Raw genomic sequence first — 20,627 nt, forward strand, 5'->3', positions numbered from 1 at the left:
CTGCGCTGGAGCAGAGCTGCAGCAGAGCCTCTCCCCACACCCTACAACAACCTCCACTAAGAGGCAGAAAATGATGCTGTTGCAGAGGACAATGACACATAACAGACCTTTTCCTAGCCATGGTTTTCACCTCCGTTCTAACAGAAACTGAAGGCACTGATATTTAGAATTGGAGTATCCAGAGGTTTAGCAAATCCTTAGACTGCAAATTAAAATGTTTCGCAACCCTTTGCCAGCTTCAGCTATCAGGCAATTACATGAGCAGTAACAAGGCCCAATACAAAACAACATCAGCCCACACAGAGCTTTAATAAAAGCTTGATTTACCCTGTGACCATCTACAAGTGTGTTACCCAGCACTGTATAAAATGGTTGCCAGGGAAAGACTGGGACTACATTAGAATAAAGACCCAAGTTTAAGGGTGTTTTATCCCTGCCTACAGCTACCTGAAGTATCAGCAGGGAACTGCAAGACCAGCAAACAGCAACTAGACTCAGATAAAAATAGTTTCCACAGGTCATGGCTCATGCCAAATAACATGTATTATAGATAGATTTAATCTCTTTTGCTTGAATCCAAAATTTCAACCTGCTATTAGAAATTTATGCAGTGTGGGTTTCTCCTTTTTAGGTCATTTTGGATGGGACAGATAAGTACAGCCTCTTAAAAGGTCTTATAAAAGAATCACAAGTTAGTAAGCACACATGGCCTAACCACGATTGTTTCTGCCTCAGCCAGCAGGTTTAGTTTAGCTACAGGGAGGGAAAATAGCTGTTCTAATACTGTCTCCTATAAGGAAACAACACCAACCAACTCAGTGGGTATTCTTGTAGCACTAATACAGACCACATTAAGGTGACATTTGAATGGTAATTTATCACACCTTACCCCTCCAAGCTAAATGTATTCAGAGTGGCAGATTGCAGCTTATGAGTTTCAGACTGGACATTATGAATGCCTTACTGGAGGGGTAGTGCAGCATGCAGCACTGCAACATGTTACACAGACCAGTGTCTCTCCATCCTTGAAAGCCCCCAAGACACTAGAAAAAGCAATTGCCCTGCTACCCTGAGGTTAACTTAACCTTTTGCTCAGAGGAGAGCTTTGAGGGCCTTTTGAAAAGAAGGAGGATGCTGCACAACGCCTTTTGGAGAAAATTAGTCAGCACTTCAGTCCATTTAGTCTTCCAGCAGAACATTTTATTCTCATTAAGGACAAGGAAATATCAACCAACAACTCAAATAACATAACACAGATCAAACAAGCCCTGTTAAGCATTTTCTACTTAACATGTGAAAAAAGAGTCTAAAGATATCTGATGTGTCCAAACCGTTCACATTAAAACTTGAGCTCATCCTTTAGCATAAGCTCAGCTGATGTTGCTTCTGTGTATAGCAAAAGGTGGAAATAATTTAAGTTACCAGAACAGCTGTGTTTAACAAGTACTGAAGCACTGGAGTTTAAACTGCATTTACTGGTGTGCTATTAAACTGCTTTCCTTGCATCTCTTCAGAGTCTTAGGCAGACTTGCAGAAAGCCACAGCAGAAAAACGAACTTCTCCTTTTTCACGTTCTGTAAATTGTCTGCAGATCTTAGCAGAATCCTTGGGGATGAAAAAATACAGCTGCTTAGACTAACCAAATACATTTCCTGCAGAGAACAAGCCTTTGTAGTTCCACCAACTAAGTTACATAATCTTATAGCACCAGCTAATAAATACACTGAACAGGTATCTAGCTCTTAGGACAATACCTTCAGTACTCATAAACTTAGCAGATTTAAGCTAAGACTTGTACAGCAAGTAGGTACAGCCACTATACACCACATGCAGAATTCTCACTTCTTTATAAGGCTTTTTATAAGCCTTATTTTCAGGGAAACAAGCAGCAAGGGAGAAGGCTTACCTTCAACAGCAAGTCATCCGAGCTTGTGCCATGGTTTACAGGAAATGGCATACGGCCATCTGTGGAAGAAAAACTTCTGAATTAGCAGAACTGAGCATACAAGAACTGACCCAAACAAGTACACACATGATGACTCTGGGGAAGTCAAAACAAGTTGTCACTAGTCTGAGTGAGATGGAAACAGTGTTCTCAGCTACACCAGTGACAATATGCTTTCGGCCTTCAGTGTAACCCACCATCAGGTAAAATCTTCAGATGAAGATACAAATTGTGTTTTGGCTCTGAGGGCCTCAGCAAACAGCTTAATTAGCACAAAATACCTTGTTTGAGCCCCCAACACTGCTGTGCAGCGTGGTATAAGCCCAGTCCAAACAGTTCATAGGCCTTACCCAATTCATACAGGTGTCCATCCACGTTGACAAAAAGGATGAAATGGAAGTTCACACTGTTGTCCTCAACCTTAGGAAACACCATCAGACATAACTGTTAGTTTGAAGCTAGTACTGCAAACCCAATTTGTGACTACAGAACAGAGGAAACTTCAGCAAGAAAGCAAAGGACTGAAAACTTAAGTTCAGTGGGAGAGGTCTGTGGCAAGACTTCCACAAGGTCAAGCACCAGAAATCCTAATGTAAAATTTTATTTTACAACTGGGCCTTGATCCACATTTTCAATCCATGTTTGAGGAAGAAATCCCAAACAAGTATTCACCCATGAGTAACTTATTTCTCTTTCCCCATGAACTATAACAGCTTTCTGACAGACAAAAAGTAAGTGTTGCTCTGCCACCTTCATTAAACATTTTCCCAAGATTTTACACATTCACATCTTACCCGACATTGTCCTTCTTGCGCAACAGAGTTGTGGACTTCTTGTATAGCCTTAAGAGAAAGCAGGTACAGGTTACTACATCTTTAAGTGCTGATAACTGTCAGTAGTTTGTATAGTTCATATACCTTATTATTTGCCAAATGCTTAGCTCTTTCTTCAGGAGACAAATCAGCTGTTTCATCAAGAAACTTCTTCAGGGCAGACCCCTCCTCTGCACAAGATGATCAAACATTTCATTCAGTATAGGTAAAACCTCAGTCATGGTGTAGATGCAGCCCACAGAAATCAATGCTTTTTGCACTAACTAAGGTCATTGCATTCAGCCTGTAACTATCTCCAATATAAGCACATTATAACTACCACTCAAAGTCAGCTATTAACACAGAAGTTATTAGTAACAATCTACACAAACAACCAGAATCGTTTCAGGGAAGAGTGCTTCAGTTAACTCTGGATGCTCATTTAGAAAAATAATTTTCAAATGGGATTTAGCTTTTCTGATTTCCCCACTGCACATCTGGCAGAAATGTTCAGCCCTGTTTCGAAGAAATTCAAGAAAGGTACCAGCTGTAAGGATACATAACTAACAGAATATGGGTAGACAAAATTGTCTCACTGCCTTTAAATGAAGACAGCAGTTGCTAACTTTGGTTTGCCAGAATATAAATTAGTGCAGTACCAAGATACACTGAGGTCTAGCACATAAAAGATATGCTGCATCATTGCTTCACTCATCAAGAGTGTTATTCCAGTGAATCCTTTTGAAGAATAAAGAAAAACTATGTTTAAATGTTCACTATGACTTTCATATGTTTTCCTTTGTATAAAAAGGAATCCCACAGCACAGAATGCATCCGAGTTCTCTTAGAATAATGGTAGTTGTAATTTGCAGATCTCTGAACAGCAAAAAAATATTTTTCTATAGTAAAAAAACCATCCAAACTATTACCTCAGTAGGAAAAAATCTCCTTACAAACCCTTATCTATACAACTTGTCCAGCAAAAAGAAAAATACAAATGTTTTAGACTGATTTACAGGCTACTCTGAGCACATCGATTTACATTAGACATAAGCAACATGAAGAACTCCATCTCATCTATTGCCATCAAGTTTAATGTCAATAACTGCTTCTGAACACAGCAGTTCCTAATTACAGACAGACTCTGGTCAGTGCTGCTAAGTGCCCTTTCCCTCTTGCATTGCTTACTAGGACAATACCTCTGCAGCTAGCAGGCAGGAGTTGAAGCACATTCCCTTCTGTGTTTCAGGCACTCCACATGCCCCTCTCCAAGAGCTGGAAGACCCACTAACCAACTGAAACATTACAGGATGCCTTAACCTGGCTTGCCTGAAAGAAAGCTGTCTCCCAATAGTCCATCCCCATTCAATCTGCTGTCAAAAAAATAGAAATTCAAGCACTTCGGAACATTCATACTCACCAAGTTTCAATTTGTCTTTGTTATTAGCAACTGCATGTATCAGACCAATTGTCCCACAGGAGTTACTGACGGTCTGCTTCAGGAAATACACTTTAGAACTGATCTCCTGGTCCTTTATTTTCTCAGTCTGTTGCTTCCTGAAGTTTTCATGCTGTAAACACATAACTAGTTTAGGCATTTCATCACAGCCCTATCCTTGTATAGTGTACTGGAAAAATAAGTTGTTGTGCAGGAGAATCAGTATCAGAACTGGACAGAGATTTATTCAGAAAGTCATCTTTGTGGCACCAGTAAAGCACCATATGCCTAAACTGGATTCAGGCCAACACTTAATGGACTGACTACCTGCATGATTCAGTCATATCCAAAGGCACTGTTTGTAGCTTCTCCATCTGTGCCATACACTGGAAATAGCTTGGTGGGAAATAATATAATGGATAGGCTCTTTTCTATCCTCTCTCTGTTGCTTCAGTCCACTGAACAAGGCTACTCAGCATGTCTCTACAATAGGCCTTTTAGAATTGCCTTCATGAGCCCCTCCCCATCAGAACAATGTATAGACTGCAAAATCCATTGCTATTGGCAAGTTATAATCCTTCTTTTTAAGAACCCATTAACTGAATTTGATTTCATCTCATTCACTTCCTTAGCATCAAACCAATTGATTATATTAAAGAAGTAATGTAGGCCTCTCCAGATCAAATGATTCAGCACAGTAATGGAATTGCTACCCCTCACAGTCAAGATCACGCATGTTTTTTTTCCCCTCAGTCTGATATACAAAGCAAAATCTCACAGAAACACTGTGATGGAATGAGAGCCCTTGTTTGGTTTCCCAGCTCAGCCGAGGCTATTCGGAGGCGGGGACCAAGCACAACCCCGTGCCAGTGCCAAGCCCCATCCACGCCCAGCCCTCTGATGCTTGGGCGATGGCAGCCGCACTCCAGGCGGCGGCCAGCGCTGCCCTGCGGGGAGGGGACACGCACCTGCTCCGTCAGCGGGAACAGCAGCAGCAGCGCGCACGCCGGGGTCGGCACGGCGCGCAGCGCCTCATCCTCGAAGCCCAGCACGTCCACGAAGCGCCAGCCCGGACCCACCCCGAGGCGGGACAGCACCTGCACGGGGCACAGAGAGCGGGTGGCCCGGCCGCGCCACGCCCGTCCCCGCGGGGCGCGCCCGCCCCAGCCCCAGCCCCGCCGCGCCCGGTGACACAGCACAACGCGCGGGCCCGCCGCGCCGCCTGCCGGCCCCGGGCCGCACCGCCCCGCGCCGCTCCGCAGGTGCGGCCGCGCCCCGCCGGCGGAGCCGCTCCGTGCCCCGTAGGGCGGGATGCCGGGGGACGGAGGGAGGCGCCGCTCAGCACCACGGCGGGGCGGGATGCCGAGGGACGGAGACAGGCGCCGCTCCGTGCACAGGCGGGGCGGGATGCCGAGGGACGGGGACGGGGACGAGATGCCGAGGGACGGAGGGAGGCGCCGCTCCGCAGGTGCGGCCGCGCCCCGCGCAGCGGTACCGCCACCGCGGCTGGCGCTCCCCTGCAGGGCGCGATGCCGAGGGATGGAGGGGGAAGGTCCGGCGCCCTCCCGCCCGCGGCGCTCCTCCGGCGGCGGCAACTCACTTTGTTCAGCATCTGGAAGACAATGCGGGGTGGGGAGAAAGCGTGAGTGCGGGTGAGAGACGGCGTGCCACCACCCGCCCCGCAGCCCCAGCCCTGTCCCCGCCGCCCCTGGCGCACCTCGGGGTTGATCTCCATGGGCTGCCAGGCCATGGCTGCAGGGCGGCGGGAGCCGGGAAGAAGACAGGCTGTGCCCCACGCACGACGATGTCCCCCGCGGCAGTTCCGCTGCCGAGCCGCTGGCGACGCTGGGGCGCGGAGCCGCCCACCCGGCTCTTATATAGGGGCGGGCTGGCCCACTCGGCGCGGCGGCGGGGGGAGAGGGAGGAGCGGGCAGGGCCGAGGCGGGGGGGCCGGAGGGGCCGGAGGGGCCGGGGGAGCCCGGCCGGGGCTGAGGGGCCCGGTCACGGCGCCTCCGCCGGAGCGGGGTGCGGCCGGGGAGACCCCGGGCCCCCGACGTTGGCGTGGAGAAAGTGCTGGAAGCCGGCTGGCAGCGTGGGCAAGCGGCTGGCATCACCCTGGGCAACAGGCTTCTCCTCCGCCATCAGCCCAACCCCTGGCTCCGTGCATCCCCAAAGCCCATGTCTACATTTGTGTGCTGAGCCGCTCCTAAGCATCAGCCCCTGTTCTGTGTATGTTGCGAAAAGTATACAATGGTTTTGGTATTCAACAAAATCATTAAACACTTATTTTTAAATTTCCAGTATCATTAATGTGACATGAAAGTCTCCTGTGTGCTGATTGTATCTCTGCGTTTGGACCAACCCCTGAACCAGTCCAGTGAAGCTGGTTAAAAAATAGCGGGCTTTTTATCTTTTATTCATGACCTGACAGTTTCTGTGCACAATGTCTTTGCACTAGAACATGTCTGAACAAGGAAACAAAACCAACCTGCTCAAAATACTAGAAATCACGTGGACTCCCAACAGCTTTTCAGATTTTACTGGTAAACAGCCTTGTGGATAAGCGAGATGCTTCACAGTTGTCTTTCAAACAATGCAAATACTGAACAAAAGAGTCAGCTGAATGTCTGCAGTCTGTTTCGTTTTGATGACTTTCTTCCTTTGGTTTTTCACTGTGTTTCAGAACGATTTGGGCCCCAGCACAGCACAGCAAAATTTCTAAGTGCTTGCTTAATTTCAAGCACATTTAAATTAACTTTAGATCTATTGCACTGTAATTTAGTGGAGATTCATTCACATCAGGTGGTTGCACACGTGCGTTTTTGAATTGAGACCTACTCATCAACATTACTCAGTTTACCATGAGCTCCTTGGGAAAAAAAGCCTAGAGTTAATCTTTGAAATATGGCCATAAAAGGTTCAAGATGAAGTCTCACACTAGCTCTACCTATACAAGTCTATAACAAGACTTAGTGAAGAAAAAAATAGGATAGCAAGGCAGGCTTTGTATTTTGTGGCCAAAGCTGGGAAGTTTCCAGACAGGATAAGGCCTTGAGCAACCTTGTCTGATCTTTTAGCTGATCATGCCTGGAGGAGGAGGTTTGTGACAGGATAAGGCCTTGAGCAACCTTGTCTGATCTTTTAGCTGATCGTGCCTGGAGGAGGAGGTTTGTCTAAAGGTTTCCTAATAACCCTTCCTGAAATACCCCATGATCCTTTCTATCACAGTAAAAAGAAAAGCAGTACACACTGTTCAAAACCAAAGATTTCTGGGGAGGATGGGGGAAAGTTTCACAGTAAATCACCATACCATTTATTTCTGCTTTTTTCCCCCTTTACTGTAGCTGAAAACAATCTTTGATGCCTATAAGCAAGTCAAAATTGGCCCAAAATATTCTATATATGGTATCTTTGACTATCTTTCCTTTTATGATGAACTCTTAATGCACTGTAAGATGCAAGGATATCAAAGCAACTTGAGTGAACAAGTCCAATGCTAATGGTCCCTGACAGATATGTAGGAGGGCCTGCATGCAGCTCCTCTGAGAGGACAGCAGAACATTCATCTTGCAGCCTACGAAAGAGAAGGCTAAAAAAGGCAAGAAAATCCTATTTCTGAATTGTACAGCAGCAAATGGTGGTTATGGCTTCAGCCTGCTTCAGCAATGGCAGTGCCCAGATCCCTAGGTTAGCCATCCCTGGGGTGGCTCCTGTGTCCAGGCTGTTGAGGCAGACTGCAAACAGTTGTGCAAGTGCAATTTCAGGCTCTGCGTGGCATGTACAGCATGCAGGAAGTGACAGCAGAACTGTTTCTGCGGTAGCATCTGTCAAATCTATCAATACACTAATTTTAACATAAACAGTAAGTGTAACAATATCAAACTTCTAAAACGGCTACTGTTGCATAAAGATGCCTCCAGAAAGACACATAAATGAGTTCTGTGTCATATGCAGTCCTCATCCACCTCATTGCAAAGATGAAGGAAGCCTCTAGACCATCTTTCTTCAGAGAAGAAGATAGATGTGCCCAACACATTTAATCCAATTCATTCCCATTACTGCAATAAAATTAATACTCACCTGGAAAAGTGACTGGACATACTTGTGAACTTTCTGCACTGTCCAAATGTAATAATAGCATTTGTGGTGCTCAACACTGTTCACAGTGTTAAGGTTTTGCTCAGATGTCTAATCTAGAAGCTGCAGACAGAGGAATCTTTGCTACATATATGATCTTTTGACAGATTCCTTTCCCTTAGATGTAGGACTTGGTGTCAGTATTTACCTTTCCACCATATTCCACTTGAAGGTTTGCACAAGATCTAGACCTATAACTGAGGCCTGTTCCTGAGTTCAGAGGATCTCCAAACAAAAGTTCCTATAACAAGTAGGGTAGTAAAGGAGGCAAAGCTGCCTTAGACAATGCAGAGCTCCCAAAATGGAAGCTGAGGCTGTATAATATTCTTTAGAAAACAAATTTCCTACTGTCCTGTCAAAATCCAAGCCCTGGGGCAGTCCAAGCCCACATCTTCTGCATTGTCCTCACCTGCCTAGCAAACATCTCAGATATGTGCTTCTCTTAATTTTCTTATAATGACTCAGGTCCCAAAAGAAGGTTTCCAAACCCATTCCTAGAAACCTCCTTAATTCCCTACTCCCTGCCTTCAAAACAAACAATTATTGTCCATAGCTGGCTGCCCAGGCAGCAGGATGCAGGTCCTTGGCTGTGCAGGTGCTGGAGCCACAGGATTTGCTACACGGCACCATTCTCCTGGTGACTGCATTTACCCTTGGTGTTTGAGATAAATGTGCTGACTTACTCTAAGTACCTCCATTGGCTTTGGGGGTAAATCCTGCTTGAGGTAAATTCTGGGTGAGGTAAATCATGCAATTAGCTCAGTTTTTACCATAGCAGTGTTTCAGACAGGGATTGACTTACACACAGATGGATGGAGCAATGTTGATGCAGTTCCGTGCTCCCTTTGGCATGCCTCCTGCTGTGACAGTGGCCCTGAAGTTGGAAACTCTTGGGTCTCAACCTTAGCTCTAACGTCAGCTCTAGGCTGAAGTTGTGGCCAAGAGAGAAAGGTGTGGAGGGAACAAATGTGTCCCTGGAATGGTAGGATTATGCTGCTCTAAATCCTAATCCCAACTCAGGTCCAAAACACAGCATTATGACAGGCACTATGGAGAAAACAAATTTCATCCCAGCCAGAACCTGTACACTGTGTCACAAGGGATCAAACATAAAACATAACTGAGGCCACTGCCGGGACAGTGGGTGTCAGGGGTCTGTGTAAGGCTGCAACATCCCCCCTTCTCTTCTGGTAAATTGTGTGGAGCACTGCAGCAATTCCTGCATGAGAGTGCCCCAGCCTTTAATTAGAGGATCAGAGGGATCAATAGGCCAAGCAATTGAGTGCTTTTATAGCGGCCCTGGGTCCATGAAAGATTTGAGCATCAAGAGAGACATCTGTTTGTTTCTGAATTGCATCCAGGTTAATTTAAATACTTCTGTGGGGAGTCGTGGTGACTGCAAGTCATGCAGCCCAGCATGTGGGGAAGTCTAAATCCAGTTGCTATTCAGCACCTGGCTGTCAGCTGCTGCTCTCCAGGTCCATGGGCCAGGAGCTCTGGGCTGGAACATCTCAACTGTCAAGCAGGAGACTTGCAAATGAAAGAAATTCAAAACAGCCTAGAGATGAGTTGGGAATGGGGAGAAAAAAAGCCCCAAGTCTTGCTTTACTTAATGTAAAGATTGGAAAATTTATGTTGTTGTATTCCATTGTCCACAAGAAGCATATGTTTTGTCTAGAAAATGGAATAATTAAGGGCTTCTGAGGTGGGGGCATACTGAAGGAGCTGAACTCTGGGTCTGACCTGAGATGAAGACCAGCTAGAGAGAGGTAACAGAAGCAATGCAGATAAAAGTGTCAGGCTGATGAAGAAGGCTGTTCTGCCAAGGACTGCCTTTGTGTGTATTGACTGCTAGCAGTGACTTTGCAATTGCTCTGAACTACAGCCAAGTCCACCAGCAGGTAAAGAGCGTGTTCTACAGAATGCAAGAGCTCTTCTGGAAGTCTGTAGGTGGAAGTGTTAAACTGCTGAAATGTAGCTTTGAAGGCTTGCCTTGAGAGTCTCCGTTCTAAAGAGTGCAGCCATGGTTTCCTTGATTTCAGGCCTGTCTGGCAGGATGCTGATGATTCTTCACTTCATTCCTCTGAAAAATGGCATCCACCAAAAAATGATAGTGTCTATCAGAACCACACCAGCAGCATGTCACAGTAGAAGTAGGACAAACAGAGAGTGACTTCTTCCTCTTTTCACAAAGAAAGGTAGGAGGGACATCATTGTTGACAAGGGTCTCTTAGTTTCCCATGAAATGATAATACTCTTTGGTTATGAAAGATATGAAAGCTTGCAAGGCTTGTCTCAATGGATACGAAAGACACAATACTGGCACCTGGGCAATCAGCATCTGTCTCCTTCCCCTGAAATGCTCTCTCTGCTGATGTAAGCCATCTATCCTTTCTTTATAGGCGGGAAGAATCCATCTTTCTAGTCCTGTTGGAGAGAACAGTCCCTGCTTCCTTCCTCTTTGTTTTGTTGACCTGAACATTCTCAGGATTAGTGCTTTCATCTAGAGATGTAAAATACACATTTCAAGAGGACCTCATTCTGTGCAATGATTTATGTAATACAATGATACATGTAATAGCTAATAATAATGAATTTTAATTTCAATGTAATGCTTGGATGATCTGTGATTAGGATTTGCATACCTATTTACATTTTCATCCAGAGAATACTTTCCTCAGATTAACAGGCAAAAGTGAAAAAAGATGGGTCATGTGATTTTAAACTACTAGTTGTGAGAAACATAAATAGCAGCACTTGACTTTTTAACACACTCTCTAGTGCAGCACTATGCCTCTTTCCAAGCACTGTGTTGTGTCAGGCCATCCTGGGGTGACCCCAGTTTGCTTCTCCCATGCAATCTTCAGTTTCTTCAGCAAAGATAGCAAAGCCTATCCTTAGATTTGTTTCTGAACATTCAACAGCTATACAATAGCACCCAAAAAGCATTAATCTCTCCCTGAGTTCTGGGACTGCTGGAAGAGCTTACCTTAGACAGAATGAGAAAATAAATACAAGGCTGCTTCAAATCAGCTCTGGAGCACAAGCCACTTCTAAGCTGGAGGAGAGCAGCAGAAGACAAGGAGAGATGAGAAATGTTGTCAGTCAGTGGAAAGGATATCAAGACATTGACTTAGTAGTACTTTTACCATAGAAGAGATGCACTTCCTCAGGCTTATGGGGTGCTGAGGGAAAGGCACAGACCACCTCCCAAATACCTCTTTATGTGAGCAGTCTCCAATGTCTTGAATTAAACTTTTTAAGGGAAAGGAAAGAATATATGTCTTAAAGAGCTGCTGACTGTATCCAGTCTATTGTCACCTGCACTCTCCTTACATACTAGTGCAGCTTTGGTTGTTTCTGGAGGAAATGTTAGGAGAAAATAAAGAAATTGGCTAGCCTGTTGTTGGATGAAGAAGGGAGAAGTATGACTCTACCAGAAGGGAATAGCAAGGCTTTTGTGTCTCTTGAAGAAAAAAGAAAGAGGGGTTTGTCCAGCTTGCATGACAACAGAGGCACCTGTACACGAGAACTCTCATGTGCCGGGGGTTTACTGTGAAATCCAAGTCAGCACAACAAACCATCTTACACGGTGTCCAAAAGCTATCTTCTTTTGTGGAGAAGGAAAAGTAGACTGAAAGTGATGGGCAGATGTAAAAAGCATTCCTTCACTCTGTCTTTTTTATGCAAATGGGACCTTAACCATAATTTAAAGTAGTTGACAACTGAAATCAGTGAACAACAAAGCCACTTAATGAAAATAAATAAATAAACAAATAAAGAAATTATAAAAATCCCCAACCCCATGTTCATTTTTTTCAGAATCCTGAAAGATGGTTGCTTTTTCCACATAACTGACATGGTCCTGTATTCTTGTTGTATCTTATGAATAGTCTTCTGGTCAACTGTCTCCACCTGATCTTTATGTACCTGTTCACCCCTACTAACAGAAATTCTGAAATAAGTTGTGCTCAGCTTAACATATTCTCTAAAATCTTCACTTGCATAACAAAAATGTCCTGGGTAGTACAAGCTACCCTGAACTCCTACACATCAACAAGGACAGATGCAGCACAGTATTTACACTAACTTGTGCCAAAGGATTTGCTGCCTAATCTACATGTGCACATTCTTGAGAAGTGTGGGGATTTTGTTTTTAATTGGAGAAGTGCTCTGATCTAAAGCTTTAGCTGCAGACAGTCTGTGAGATGTTCAAGCATGGTTCTTCTGTTGGAGCTACTTCACCTGGAGAGTGATGTTGGCACAGGGCTGCTGCCAGTCCAGTGAGTGAAGCCAAGAGCCTGGGGTCCCTGGATTGCCCTGAGCCTTCCTAGCTAGTCCTGTCCTAAAGTGAGCTGCGTGGGAAAGACATTATCTGCATCTGAGACAGTGTCAAACTACCTCTTCTTAATCACTCCTAAGGTATATCTTAGACTTCCCAGCCTCTACATATACTCGATGTGCAGGCCTGACAGGGTAGTGACTCAGAGCAGCACTTTGACTCTTTCTCACTGTGACCATGGTAAATAAAAAGCCTCACAGACCTAGACCTGAGCTGCTCTTGCTTCTCCACAGCACATAGAAGCATTAAATGCATCCCTTAGTCAGGCTAGCAGATTGTGGTTTTTAGGCTACAAGACCTCCAAAGTCTTTGCTGAACCAATTCCTGTGTTAATGACAAATAGCAGGAGGTATTCATGTGTACTTACAAGTCAAGACTTTGATTTCAAAATGTGTAAGAATGAGAGACTTAACCTTACATTAATAGCCACTTTTCAGAAGTACGTCTGGCAGAACATAACCTTTTGCTTAAGTTACAATGCTGACACAAAGGGTTTTACACGTGGTGACCACCCAGAGCCTTGCTAACGCAGACCAGTTGTCCTGTACGTGCTGCTGGTACCAGCTGGGCCAGGCAGCAGCGCAGGGGCCCAGCTGCTCTGACACTGCTGGGGATGCTGCTGCTGGAAGTTTATTAGGCTTGGCTCAAGTGCAAGCAATTAACATTAAAAACACAGCAAAACAAATCCAGTTGGGAACCATCAGGCCTTCCAAGCTGCCTTTGACCCAGCCACTCTTAGAGCCCAGTACTATAGGGCCTCCTGTGCACCTTCAGATGCTGCTCTCTGAGCACCAGCTGTGCAGAGAAAGGGAGGATTTTTTCTCTCTCTGCTTCAGGAATTTTTTCACACTACACAAGGAGGAGAATATTTCCAAATGTCCAACTTTAGAGAAGTGTTTAGACAGTGTTCATCACTGATAGAGAAACTTGTTTTCTGAAGATCAGTTTAACAAGTGCTGTTTGGAATTGTTTACCCAAAGCACAGGTTGGTATGAAGAACACCATCATTTGGACCTTGAGCCATACTGTCTCAGTGGAGGAGTTTAGCTTATGAGGGTGCCTGCTGAAACAAATCCCTGTCTCAGTGGAGAAAAATATTTAGATTGCAAGGGAAACTACACTATGGATCTGAAAAACAATGGGACTCTATCACATTCTACAGCTGCAAATCTAAAGGCAAAACATGCTGCTCTTTCCTGTGTATGTTTATACACGTAGGGCAAAATTCCCATTGAGTGCATTTGCAGCCTGGGCTTTTCTAGCTGTATTTAGGACATTAGGCACTGAACTTTTGTCTCTCTTGTTTCAGAGACAAAGCACTGGCCTTCTGCTGTTAGCAAACCTAGCGTTTCCAACTTTATCTTAGCTTTCTGTACCTCTTAATGTGTATTAGTGGATGTGAGCGTGTATATATGCATAACAGAAACTCACAGAATTCTAGAATGGTTTGGGTTGCAAGAGACCCTAAAGATCATCTAGTAAGGATGATAGAATCATAGAATATCCTGGGCTGGAAGAAAACCACCAGGAACATCAATGTTCAGCTCCTGGCCCTGCACAGGACAACCCCAACAATCACACCATGTGTCTGAGAACATTTTCCAAATGCTTCTTGAACTCTGTCAGGCTTGGTGCTGTGACCACTTCTCTGGGGAGCCTGTTTCAGTACCTGAACACCCTCTGGGGGAAGAACCTTTTCCTAATACCCAGCTTAAACCCCCCTGACACAACATCATGCTGTTTCCTAAAGTTCTGTTACTGGTCACCATAGAGAAGAGATCAGTGTCTGCCCCTCCTCTTCCCTTCATGAGGAAGTTGTAGACTGCAATGAGGTCTCCCCTCACTGTCCTCTTCTCCAGGCTGAGCAGACCAAGTGTCCTCAGGTGCTCTTGTATGGCTCCCCCTCATGACCCTTCACCCACCTTCATAGAAGGCTGTTCCTTTGGACACTCTCTAACAGCTTTAGATCCTTCTTGTTATTGTGGTGCCCAAAACTGCACACAATATTCAAGATGAGGCTGCCCCAGCCCAGAGCAGAGCAGGACAATCCCCTCCCTTGCCTGGCTGGCCATGCTGTGCCTGATGTCCCCCAGGACAGCGTTGTCCCTCCCGGCTGCCAGGGCACTGCTGACTCGTGATCACCTTTCCACTGACCAGGACACAGAGGTCTCTTTCCATGGTGCTACTTGCCAGCATCTCATTCCTCAGTTTGTATGTACAACCCAGGTGCAGAATCCATCACTTCCCCTTGTGAAACTTCATACAGTTGGTGATTGCCCAGCCCTCTAATTTGTCCAGGTCTCTCTGCAGAACCACTCTACCTTGCAGGGAGTCAACAGCTCCCCACAATTTAGTCCTGTTGATAAACTTACTTTACTTTCAGGCCCTGCATCTAGGTAATTTATAAGGATGTTGAAGAGCACTGGCCCTGAATTAGAGCCCTGTGGAACCCCACTAGTGACAGGTCCCCAGTCTGATGTCACCCCATTCACAAAAACCTTTGTGCCTGATGCATTAACCAGTTGCTCACCCATCCTATTATGTGTTTATCCAGCTGTGTGCTGAATATTTTGTCAGAAGGATACTTGAGAGACAGTATGGAAAGCTTTACTGAAATCCAAAAAGATTACATCAACTGGCTTCCCTTGATAACTTAGGTGAGTTAATTTACCATAAAAGCAAATTAAGTTTGTGAAACAGGACTGTCCCCTCATGAAGCCATACTGGCTGTGACCACTGACCATGTTGTCCTTCAAGTGTTTTTTAATAACTCCCAGAAAAATTTTCTCCATAATTTTACCAGGCACTGAAGTAAGAAAGAAAGATTTGTAATTCCTAGGATCATCCTTCTTGCCCTTCTTGAAAATTGGAACAACATTTGCCAGCTACCAGTCAAATGTGACCTCTCCAGATTCCCAAGATTACTCAAAAATCCTTGAGAGAGCTCTCAAACACCCTGCCATGGGCAGTGACACCTGCAACTACACCAGGCAGGTTTCTCAAAGCCCCATGTATAGCATGAGGTCATTCTGGCCTGAAACATGGCTTTCCTGACTGCTTCACAGGGACCTGTACTGACCATCATGCTTGGCTGCCTGTTGGGCAGAACCCGCAGTGCAGTTCTTCCAGGGAAAGATACCTGAGTGGCAGGCCTGAAGCACAGCAGCTGCTAGCAATGGAGAGGTGTTTTCCTAAAACTTCCAAGCTGTGCTTTATTTTGTACTATTTGAACAACAAAATATTTAGAGCCTCAAATGCCACCTACATTGCAAAATCTCTGTTGTATTCCTATTTCTCAGTTGTAGGAAAATATTGGTGATCATATGTTTCAGCTCCCATCAGGGCTAGAGTTCCCATTTTAAGCAGCCAAGGCAAGAAAATCTAGCTAGATGTCAGCTTTGAAAGTGTGAGCTATTCTCTTTATTTGACTACCTATAATTACAGGCCTTGCTCTGTGGCAGCTTTTGAGTATTTTTGTCCACCAGAGCCACATAAAAAAGCAAGTGGAGTTTGCAGAAAAGTCAGCTCTGAAAGCAGCTAATGACTTCTAGCAGCGCCTAAGCAGCTACTGTAGCATTTAGAAACTCTGCATTAATAGCAGCTTTACATAGAGCAGCTTTCCCTATCTGGCCCTTCCACTAGAAGGAAGTTCCCAATGGGCTGTTTACTGCAGGGGTCGGTTGGTAAGTTCTCCTGTTGCAATATGGTGATTGTGAGTGAACACAGTCACCCTGCTTGCACTGCTCAGAACCTGCCTGGAATAATAATAAAAAATCGAGCTGCCCATGTTTGGATGAGTGGGAGTGCTGGGTAAATTCACCACATAACCAAGGAGTTTATATGCCTGGGGCCAGTCCGGTCAGGCCACATTTCCTTCACCCTCCCTGTAGGAAATCTCAATATACTGCTGTGTAACAGGCAGAGAAAGAAAAGACCAGAGAATTACATCTAGACAGATGTCTAAGAGATCATTTATAATTACTTTACAACCATTCCTGGATGCAGGGCTTTGCATTCCTGAAGAGCTAGAGAGAAACTTCAAAATTATCATTCTGCCTTGCTTGGCATGCCAAGATATGAGAGAAATGCTGGCCTACAAATTGTTCCACTTGCACTTGTTCCTATACAGCCTTCATTAAGGTAGTGGCAATGTGCCTCAGACAGCTCATACAGCAAATGGGAGGGAGCTCCATGAGTACAGCAGAAGGCCTTGATTTAGTTTCTGGTTTAGCTACTGGAATAATCTTATCTGATACTGATGTCTTGTGGCCTTTGCTTCTCTATAAATAACACAGGGAAGTTTGTTCATGGCAGAACTAACCTTTCACTATATGCTAGCCCAGGGAGCACCAAGGAGACAGGAATTCAAAATAACGGGAGCGATACATGCTTTTGCACAGGTCCTGAGAAGCAATGTGTCTGGGGGACTGAACCCTCCAAGCCTGCTCAAGCCTGTGATGAAAAATTACATGCTACAAGTCTAATTCTTAAATCTCCTAGAAGGAGGTGCATTGTGTGTGGTGGTTTTTGCTTTTTCTGGAAAATTGTTTGATTTTGTATTTAAAATGAAGACTTATTGTAGCTGCATGAAAATGTTGGAGAAAGTGTTCCAAGCATTCTGCTATAATCGAATTTTCTTAGTTAAGTTTCTGCGTTCAGGATCAGTCTATTCAGCCATATTCAGTGTACGTTTCTCTGTGCTACGGAAGCACAGTAGCACCACTAGATGGTAGCCTTGCTTATCTCACAGGCACCGCTTTCCTCCTGCAGTCCGCCGCAGGAAGGGAGAGTAAGAGTTTCTGGAGATGGGATCATTGTGTACTGTAACTACCCCTCTGCACGGACTAACCCCTAAGTAAAACGCTGCTACACAGAGGAAAGCAGGGGAGAACGATGAACTCCTCCTCAGAGCACACTGGGGGCACAGCCAGTCCTGGTGCAAGGCTGCAAACCCGTGTGGCAGTGGGGAAGGTCAGTGGCACAGGTTTACTTGCCCATGGACATTCCCATGGACTGTCATTCCTTGTTGTAAAGTTGGAGAGATTTTGACCCAAATAAAATTGCAGTCAATAGTTCACACACAGGAACAGCAGGATGATAATGAAATTCTTTTGGTATGAGTTGATAATATAGAAAGGCCTCTCTTTTTCTTCCACTGTTGTTTATAAACACTATTCCACAAGATGTTTGTGTCTTAAGCAAAAGAGTAAGTGCCCAAGAGTTGGATTTTGATTATCATTGTGGATCCCTTCCGAATAATGATATTTTATGATTCTATGAAATATTTGATGAGACTTGCTAAGCCTAGGCAAGCACTGCATCCACACAGCAATATTTCCAAGAAGTGAGTGTATTGGGCACCAGTCCATTTAGGATGTATATGAAATTCCTTATTTTGTTTCCCCAACACTTTCTTTTTATGGCACTGCTTACTACACTGCAATCCAAAGTGCATTATGTAGAATAGATAACTAAATATTAATCATAACTCTAACCACATAGTGAAAACCACAATGCAGTGTTATTACATTTATTTTTATTAAAGGAACATTAATTTCTGAGTATCTTGCCTGAGCATTTCTGTCAGGGAAATTTATTGATAGGGTATTCACTAATAACCTTGGTAATCTGCTAGTTGTCTTGCATCTCTAAAGTAGATATAGTGCATATTCCAGGGAGAGTTCCTCTCCAGTATGCTGTCAAAGCATAAAAGCTTTCCCTCCTGCTGGATGATGTGCTTTGTTAAAGAGGGAAGCAACATGATTTGCAAATGCTGGAATGTGATGAATCACCTGAAACTGATCACAATAACATGATTTTATTATAGATCATTATAACTATTTAGAGGCTTTTCTGGGCCATCTTCTTAGTCTTGAATCTAAAAATATCAATTAAAATGTGAGTTTTAGCTTATAAAAGTGTTAGATTAAATAATGTCCAATTTTAAGACAAATGGAAAAAGTGGAAAAAGTTCTAGAAAAAAGGAAAATACATTTAAGAGTAAGTTATTAAATATTAAAGTATAATTTTTAGGTGCTTTGCTCTGAATTACTTTGCTTAACTGTTGTATGTCTTCACCTAATTGTTGTTTCTTCCTGTTCATCAGTATAGCACTTACAATTACAAATATTTTTTTTCTGTTCTTTAGGCTGGTGGATATCAATATGATCTTCTAAAAACATAAATATTTTTAATTAAAGACTTAATATTGTTATTAATCTTAATGATCCTTTAAATTGTTCTCAGTTCCTGAGTGTTCTGTTTTGACCAGGAACATGATTGTAAAGGCAGGGAACAAAACACAGAAGAAGGTTATGGAATGCATAGGAAAAATCATCTCTTGCAGATAAAGAGATTTGCTGTTATAAAAGGTGTGGTAAATTTTAAAGCAGACTTGGGCACTTCAGTAGGACTACTATATGTGTTTACATTTACAAGAACATGTCAGAAAATGTATGAGATGCCAATTTCACGATTGTAATAGGCTTCTTTGACCTCCTTATACATCTTAGGCCACTCCAATATGACACTATTTTACTGCCGATTGTTTTGCATCCGCTGTTCCAGGGACCTCCTAAAATTGTTAGGAGGTGTTGAAGTAAAAGGTCTGCTACATGCTTTTCATTAAACTACCATCTCATGTTGAATTTTTTGCTTTAGCAATGACCACTTTCTTCCCCTGCAATCTCAAAAGTCTAGCTTGGCAAACAGACAATATTCCACATATTTGTAAGGCATTAAACAGAAATATCTTCCTGTGGGTGTGTTCTATTAAGCCTCATTTCTAACTGTCTGGGAGGTTGCTGTGATTCCCTACTCATCCATCTCAAGATGTGTGTAGGGATTTAATCTATAACCCTATAGCAGTGCACACAGGTTAAAGCAGTGACGTTGCCAGGCCTGGTCCTTTACTTGTTTGTTTTCTGCACACCTTTCCATTCACACTGGTTACCTGAGCTTTGAGACCAACCAGAACACAGTTGCCTGGAGCCTATGCCCATGCCAAGCACACTCCATTAATCCATGACCAGATGGGGTTTGCTAATGCTCATCAGCCATGTGGGTGTGTAGCCCACTGCCATGTTGCTAATTGGTGCCCATATCCACTGTGAAAAACAATTCCTATAATCACAGAAACATAAAATTAGAATCATAGAAACATACAAAAAGATATTTAAGATCACGAAGTCTAATCATTAACCTGACACTGCCAAGTCCACCACTAAACCACATCCCCAAGTACCACACCTACCCATCCTGTTAAATACTTTTAGAAATGGCGATTCCACCATTTCCCTGCTCCAATGCTTAACAACCTGTTCAGTGAAGAAACTTTTCTTAATATCCAGCATAATACTCCCATTGTGCAACTTCAGGCTGTTTCTTCTTGTCCTATTGCTTTTTACCTGGGAGAAGTGACCAACCCCGAGCTGTCAACAACCTCCTTTCAGGTAATTGTAGAGTGATAAAATCTTCTAGGGCTTCCCAGCCTACCTGGCTGTCTCCCTGTCTACCTCTGTCCCTCACTATTGCCGCAGGAGCACCGGGATACAGCAGGTGGCATTTTAGGAGAGTCATTCCCACTGCCTCACCTGACATGGGCATTACCACACATGCCAAGCACGAGCCAGAACCCTTTGTATTCCCTAAGAAGAAAAAAAAAATTTTTTTTTCTTTTTCCCCATGGGGTAGACCTGCCTCACACACAACCCCTTCTCTTTCACAGATATACATCTGCTCTGATGCGGGCTGCTGACCCCGTTGGGCTGGCCGGGCCGGGTCAGGCCCAGCGGGCACCCTGCCGCCATGGCGCCGCGGCCATCGCCCCTGGCCCCGCCCGGCGCCACCCTGCGGGCCGCGGCTCTGGGCGGCGGCCGGGGCGGAGGGAGAGGAGGGGCGGTGGCGGCCGGCGGCCGGAATCGTTTCCTGGGTAAGCGCAGCGGGCTGGGAAGC

General features: G+C 44.5%; 1 protein-coding gene across 1 annotated transcript; it reads right to left on the reverse strand.

Moving 5' to 3' along the window:
- Nucleotides 1–1,178: 1,178 nt before the first annotated feature.
- On the reverse strand, nt 1,179–6,053 carry UCHL1 (ubiquitin C-terminal hydrolase L1). Its single transcript, XM_058024245.1, has 9 exons — nt 5,913–6,053; nt 5,796–5,807; nt 5,164–5,292; nt 4,178–4,328; nt 2,863–2,948; nt 2,740–2,787; nt 2,296–2,365; nt 1,907–1,965; nt 1,179–1,605 (listed from the first exon to the last, which is right to left on the reverse strand). The coding sequence occupies exons 1-9, from the start codon at nt 5,943–5,945 to the stop codon at nt 1,519–1,521; spliced, it is 675 nt and encodes a 224-aa protein (XP_057880228.1). The 5' UTR covers nt 5,946–6,053; the 3' UTR covers nt 1,179–1,518.
- Nucleotides 6,054–20,627: the final 14,574 nt, after the last annotated feature.

This window comes from Melospiza georgiana, chromosome 5 (genome assembly GCF_028018845.1).
Source record: "Melospiza georgiana isolate bMelGeo1 chromosome 5, bMelGeo1.pri, whole genome shotgun sequence".
Lineage (NCBI taxonomy): Eukaryota > Metazoa > Chordata > Aves > Passeriformes > Passerellidae > Melospiza > Melospiza georgiana.

What these genes read in the sequence shown, in the direction of transcription:
- UCHL1 (XM_058024245.1), bottom strand. Translation starts at nt 5,945, where the DNA reads ATGGCCTGGCAGCCCATGGAGATCAACCCCGAG. An exon ending in AGCATTTGGCAAATAATAAG is followed by an intron (nt 2,788 to 2,862) that starts GTATATGAACTA and finishes CTTTCTCTTAAG; the next exon opens with GCTATACAAGAAGTCCACAA. An exon ending in TGGACACCTGTATGAATTGG is followed by an intron (nt 1,966 to 2,295) that starts GTAAGGCCTATG and finishes TTTCTTCCACAG; the next exon opens with ATGGCCGTATGCCATTTCCT.